The following is a 7339-nucleotide window of genomic DNA, read 5'->3' as shown; positions in this document are numbered from 1 at the left end:
GATACTATTACTTAACAAACGTGTGTGCGGATTAGACTGCATTTAACACTGGTTGCTCTAATTGTATTATAACACTGAACTCTGGGTCTGATGGGAACAAATTGCAGTTCCCATGGCAGAGGGGCAGGTGCTTATGCATTGTGTCACAGTGGGTGTTGCAGCACAATGTGAGCTGCTCCCTACACTGAGAGAGAAGGGAGGGAGGGATCACTACGTCTCTTCCTGGTTGCAGCAGCAGCTGATGGTTATGATAGTGGTGGTGATGGGGGTGAGCGGGTCTGGAAAGTAGGTATATTCTCCTCTCTCTATGAGGCAGCATACATTAGAGCTGTTATGCTGGCAGTGCAGAGTATAAGCACAGACAGCTGACACCGCAGATCCTGATACGTGCTGCTGGCTATAGGGCACAGGGCAGGCTCCATGTGTGTGCACTGGGTGGAGGGAGGCAGTCTGTGCTCTGTGTATTTATTACTGCAAACTATGGGCTCGGGGAAGAGCAAGTTAGTGTCTGGTGCGGGTACCACTCTGTTATGTACATAAGCACTAAAGAATGTGTTAGATAAACAACAATAAAGAGTTGCAGTTGGGATGTTTCTAATTGGCTAGATATTTACTATCTGTAAAAACTGTTCATGTCTGCATGCTGGTAATTGTAGTACCACAGCAGCAGGAGAGCCTGGCCTAAGGCAGCCTCTATACACGGTAAGATTTTTTAGACAATGTGCACGATTTCGATCGATCACAATGATCAATCCCGCATATCGTGTTTTGGCATGCTGTACGACGGCGATGCGCGTCCCCGCCGTCGTACATCGGCATCGTAGATCTTATGGAAAAACCATAAGATCTGCGATCCGTCATGCTCTTAAAGAGGTAAACGAAGCATCTTGTAAGATGCATCGTTTACCATTCACAGCAGCATGTGATGCATCGGGCTGAATTTTAAAACGTACCGAGGTGTTGTACGTTTTCAAATCGCCCCATGTATGGCCGGCATCAGAAATAGTGTAATATATTTATGGGTGTACTGATTCTGAACAGTGATTTAAAAGTTGTTTTAATGTTTAATTATTTTAATGTTCAGTATTAACTTTTTTTATTGGTGCCAATAAAGTACGGTACAAACAGCCTGCAGCTATTTTATCAAATATAAATCTCAGGATGTCTAATTCTCATGTATGTGTCTTTGTACAGAACAGAAGTGGGATCTTTACTCGCAAATAAGGTATGTTTTTGTGTTGTGTGGCAGATATGAGACTAAACAGGGATCTACATGATATACAAAAATGAAACCTATTGCTCAAACTTGAATTTAGGTAGATATCTGCATTATTAATTACATAGGGTCTGATTCATCAAGGATTGCTATTGCTAAAGCGTACGCAGAAGGGCAAATGTAGCGTACTGTGCATGCATCGCAGTGCGCGAAGGCACCACTGCGATCGCACTGCTATCATGGAGACCACGCAGAGCCGTCGCAGAGTGGTTGACAGGCAGTGAGCATTTGGGGGTGGTGATGGGAGGGGGGTGTGGTAGGAGAAACGCATGCGTGCCTGACCGTTTAAACCCTGTTGCATTGGCGTGCATAAATTAGCCAATGCGACGGCATACGCAGCTTGTGTACTCACTGTGTGCAACAAGGTTAGCAATTTCTAAGTAAGGTATTCGATGTTACCAATGTTTATGTAGGTTTGCAAGGTATTACGGATGTGAGATAGCGCTAGTGGGAGGCAGTGGGCGTCTCTATTCTGGCAGTGCGATTACAATAATTAGCATATTTTCACAGCAGACCTACGTACGCTTACGGAGCTGCGATCGTAATAGCGATCGTTGATGAATCAGGACCATATAATGCATGATATATAGAATGTTTGAACCTAAACTGCATTAACAAGTATTAAATTACATTATAATCAATTTCCTAATTAATTTATATTTAAACATCGGTGAAAGTTTTATTCAACATTTTAAAATATAATTGTAAATATTAATCTCACATCTGTTTACCATGGGGAGAAAATATTAAACTGGTCTCTGAGAAAGAGGGTGAATTTGCAATGTTAAGGTGACCACACATCTAAAGATTATCATTCCAATCATTAAACTGGTGGGTTGGAATTAAATTCTGGTAATGTATGGGGGCAAATGACTGTTGTCCCCTAAGCACCGAAAAATGGACTGAAACGGTTGTTTTCCTCTGCTCTGCGTTATTTGCTCCGTTATTTGCTCCCATACATTACCAGATTTTTATTCCAACCAGCCAACTAGTTGGCTGATTGGAAAGATACTCTTTCAGATGTGTGGCCAGATTAGTGTTGTCAGGCCACGTGATATAAACACTAACCTCCATACATCAGCAATCAGAAAATCACAAATTAACAATTTAAAGATTTGTTGCTCGAATTTAGGATTTCCCAATCTAGCTATCTGCACCTATACATTACAGATCTTTTTCAGTGATTTGCAGATCATTTTCAGCAAATATAGATCTGTCAGTCTTGAAAGGTCCATCATTTTACTAGTAACGGTCAGCTGATTGTTACCATACACTAGCAATCTACAGCCCCAATTGGCCTGTGAAATCCAACATGTTGGACAACATGATTTAACAATTCCAATCACTTTTTGGTTGAAATCTGCGATCTATGAACTCCATACATTGTAGATTTTTTTACACCATCATCTGCAAAATGCAGAATTGACACAATCGATTGCTGATGTATGAGGGCCTTTAGTGCCAATTCCAATTATAATTATTAAAGTGAAGAGGCATATGACATGACCAGAGGCGTGCTCACCTAAAGACTATTCTGGACATCGAGATCCAGTTTCATCAGGGAACCTCACCAGTGCAGAAAAAGGCAATCTCTGGGAAGAGGCCCCCAAGGTTTGGGTGAAGGATTCATTTAAATATGGTTTTAGCCTTTAAAGTGGCCGGATCACACTGCCAGATCTTCCTTGTACACTAGACTGTTAATAGAGACATTTTCTGGAATCTCAGCATGTGTTGTCCATTTCAGTGAGCCTCAAGTTTTCCCAACATGTCATGTTTTGAGGATATCTGTTCTTGGATGCAGGTGGGATAATTACCCAGCAAAATAGATGAACTCATCTGGTCATGATTAAAGAAGTCCACAAAACATGACCTGTTGGTGGCACTTGTGGACTGGAGTTCACTTTGTTGAGTAACCGGTAACAGAGAAATCACTTTCAGGTTTGACTGTTGTAGACACACAGAGGACCAGCACACACAGAAGTTCCAAATCAATTATTGTTTACTTTTACATAGGGCTAGCACAGGGTTTTCCAAACTCGGTCCTCACATGACAGTCCAGATATTAAGGATATCCATACTTAAGCACAGGTGACTTAATTAGTACCTCAGTCAGTTTGATACCATCTGTGCATAAACATGGATATCCTTAACATGGACTTGTGGACCGAGTTGTGGAAACTCTGTGCTAGCATATTAAACAATGCTTTAAAAAATGTTTTAATCATTTGCACCACTCCCTGCCCCAATGGAGTTTAGGCCCCTTACCCAAAAACACCAGTTCAAAGAATGCAGCCGCAAGTAAAAATATAAAACTCATTGCAGTATATGTTTTTTTTAGAAAGGGGCTCGTTGATTAATTTTATCTATTATAGGAGAATTCCCATTTATTTCAATTAGATTTCAACATGTAGTGCACACACTGAAAAGCCAATTGAAATGACTGTGTTGTTGAAAGGAAAATGAGAAAATCTCTGTACCGCTTGTGTTCTTAATGTACTCACAAACATATGTGAATGCATCAAGTGCAATAGTAAAACTATCCAATTAATAAATGCATAGTATTTATATGCATTTAAAAAGGTTTGCATGCTGTTTTTGAAGCAAAGGCAATGACAGTGAGTATGGTTCACATATCTCTCAATATAAGGATTATGGTCCTCATTCAGAGCCACTCGTTAACAGCAGTACGCTCGTTGCGTTCCGATGTTGAATAACCGCGCATGCGTCGGTGTAACACTGCGCATGTGCGTACTGCAGATTGCGAGTTTTTTTGGACTCGTTCCTAAAATAGCGTACAGGAAGTGACATGTCAAATGTGATTGACAGAACAGGGCGTTTTAGGGTGTTGACGAGGGTGGAGATGGAAAAACGCAGGCGTGGCGAGGCGTTTTTGGGGCGTACATACATTAGCAGATGCGAGCGTAAAATGTGTACGGACCGACTCCTACGTCACTGGATGATCCTCTTTCCCTTCCAAATGCTCGCACAGCTTAGGGTCTGGATTACTCAACCACATTGGCGATGGCCTTCTCCTCCGTCCCTGGACTCCACGATGTTGTTGCGATTAATCGCGGGCGGGCAGAAAAGCAATTAGTGTTGGATTGAGAACCGGCTTGGTATGTGTTTTGAAATCAGTTTTTTGGGATAGCACAAAACGTACGCAGGTGGAACTCAGAGCTGCTAATGTCAGGATGACACAGTCAATTTGCGTACATTTGGGGGGGTTTATTTGGGCAGCAATTTGGTGGTTAGGGCCTATTGTAACAATAATTTCATCATGTTTTCAGTTTCGCACCATTTTATTTGTGCCTCTTGAATTTGCCGAATTATATGAATTTTTAAACGTTCCTTAAAGAGCCCTTTTTTTTTTTTTTTGGCCGAGTTTTTGCCTTTTGGCCCAGGATTAAATGTAACCCATTTGTACAATAATTTCACAATCCAATGTCATTGTTTAATTTCCAATTTATTGCTCAAACAAAAAAACTTATTTTAAAAATTTGGGGGACATCTTTTTTGCCCAAAGATATGTTCCCAAATCAAACAAATTGGCCCAACATAACTGTTGACATAAACATACATCAAAAAAATAAAAAATTTCACAAGAAAGGAGAGGGAAGTTTTGAACCGAAAGGAATATGAGCCAAGCACAGAAGGATTGTGGGAAAAGTCACCATTGCTGTCACCGTTTTTTCACCCGTTTGGATGGGGGAGGGAGGGCGCCAGACCGGGTCCGGGATGTCATCGGGCTGGCCTGTCCAGAGGCAGATGTTGTGGCCTCTGGACTAGGCACAGGGCTAGGCACATTTGGAGGATTGGCTGATGTTGTGCCAGAGGTGGAGGATCCTGATGTTCCGGCAGGAAGGGAGGTCGGCTCCACCATGTGCTGGTGAACGAGCTGCTCCAGGGCATTGGCGATGCGGATGTTGGCCCTGGTATTTTCCGCCAGGGCCTGACCAATGGTCTCGTTGGCCGCAGCATTTTGCTCCAGGGCCTCAGCCACCCGTAGCAGACTGGCGTCCATCCTCTGCAGAATCTCCGTATGGGAATCCGATTTGAAATTGAGTTCTGTGAGGAGGGCCACTGCCTGCGAGGGTGATTGTCCTGGACTGGCTTCTGCAGGGTCCTCAGCCGGATGTACTGGTTCCTCCCCTGCAGAGCCAGCAGAAATTCGGCGGCCAAGGCTCCCCTCTGGAGCAGACTCATCCGCCTGTGTCTCTGTTAGGAAAAAAGAGAAAAGCCTCACATTACAATCTACATATTGGCACAATAACATTTCAGAGTTGATGACATCCAAAGATTTACCTGGGACAACATGAGGAGCCGCAAAGTCTGGCATGTCCGTATCCATGTTGGACACGCCAAACACCTCCACAGGCTGCACACACCCCTGTGCCAGCTCTTCTAAATCCGTCAACTCCAATGACACAGGGGTGGGACCCCCACCTGTCCCCCTTGCATGCCTAGCCCTGTCCGCGAGTTTTTGTTTTAAGCGATATTTGAAGTCGCCCCATCTGTGGGGAAAAATGGAAGCCATTATCCTTTGGTTTAAAATGGGGTTTGTTTTTAGGGGGGGCAAGGGTTTACTTACCGCCGTTTGACATCCCGGGCTAGACGGACATAATCACCCACCCTATTGACAGCAACGGCTACCTCTTCCCACATTCTCCACTTCTGGCTTAGACTCATATTCCTGTCTGCCTGTGGCAGGATGTCCACACACTTCTGGATCAAAACCTCCATCTCCTTTCTTGTGAAATGTGGCTGCCTTTTTTTTTTGGCCGCTTTGGCCGGAATACTGGGCCCAGCAGCCTCTTCCATGTCATTCTCCTCACCTATTTGTGTAAATTTACAGAATTCACAAAATCACAACTTGCCTAATCTTATGTTTCAAATTAATCATTGATACAAAATGCATGAAAGACTTATCGCCTGACTCTTGGGCATTTTTTCCCTGGTCTGTCGCCATGTCTGAGGTCCAAACAAGAAATACACCAGAATTTGAATGTGTTTTCGTGACGTATTTATACATGCGTCCTTATTTTGCGGCCGCATCATTGATTGTGCGGCCCTATGATCCCTCCTTAATTTGTGCGGGAAACGAAACACTATTTATGGCTTGGTGTGTCTCAAGTCGAGGTGGCGTTTTTGGATTGTTGGAGGTTATCTTGGCTGGAGTTTATTGATTGCGTAGAAAGGAGTTGGCTGTTGGAGATTCGTTTGTTGGTTAGATTTGCGTTTTTTTTTTCCGTTATCTTTGTTGGTTTATATTTTTGGGACCTCGTTTCTTGATTTGGTAAGTTTTGTGAAGTCTAACTTTTGTTCAATTGTTGTTTCATTGTGTTTCTTATTTTTTGTAAATTTTGGATCCATAATTTCTTCTATTTTAGATTTTGTTTATTTTCGACCCAAAAGACCTTTTGATTTTGACTCTTATATATTTGCTCTTGGTAAGTCCATTTTTTATCTTGTATTTGCAAACTAATTAGCGCATTTTTAGTAGTTACTCTTGTGACTTGTATTAGCGAACTAATTAGCGCATTTTTAACAGCTTAATAATCATTCTAACTTTTTGGTGGTTTCTCTTTCGCTTTTTGTGCCAACATTTTGACCCATTTTGATGTACTGTGTTAAATGTCGCTTTGTTGTTTTGCTAAATGGGTGTTTGGCATATTTTAACTTTGGTCTAGCACAAAATTTGTAAACAAAAATGCACAGAGTGAAATGTGTCAAGTAATTTTGGTGTTTATTTTCAGTTTGGACGTATCATGACAATACCCCGGCATGTAAGCAGCAATGGATGGTATCATCAAGCTAAGTTGTTTTAATATAGTTTTGGGGTGGGTCAAAAGCCTTACTTTAAAATCTTTGAATTTCAGGTTGATCTGGGGCGGATTGTTCTGGCCATGCTCCCGGAAGCCGACCAACCTCAATCTCGTCCCAGGCGTAGGCATCGTAGGCATGCAAGGCCCCAGATATTTCGAACACGTGTCACCCTTTTTGGAATGCCCGATGATGATGTTTTAAGACGCTACCGTCTACCTCCCAAAATCATCATAGACACTC

General features: G+C 42.5%; 1 protein-coding gene across 1 annotated transcript in view; it reads left to right on the top strand.

The window, feature by feature from the left end:
- The first annotated feature begins 219 nt into the window (after positions 1-219).
- The window catches only part of IDNK (IDNK gluconokinase), a 39515-nt gene continuing 32395 nt past the window's right edge, over positions 220-7339 (top strand). The window contains exons 1-2 of the mRNA XM_088470290.1: positions 220-285; positions 1195-1225. Coding sequence (XP_088326416.1) covers positions 242-285; positions 1195-1225 — 75 coding nt within the window. The 5' untranslated portion in view covers positions 220-241. The remainder of the gene's footprint in view (positions 286-1194; positions 1226-7339) is intronic.

Source organism: Taudactylus pleione, unplaced genomic scaffold (assembly GCF_031769625.1).
Source record: "Taudactylus pleione unplaced genomic scaffold, aTauple2 ptg000095l, whole genome shotgun sequence".
Classification (NCBI taxonomy): domain Eukaryota; kingdom Metazoa; phylum Chordata; class Amphibia; order Anura; family Myobatrachidae; genus Taudactylus; species Taudactylus pleione.
The sequence above is the reverse complement of the archived record's forward strand: the minus strand, read 5'-3'. Positions and strand labels throughout refer to the sequence as shown.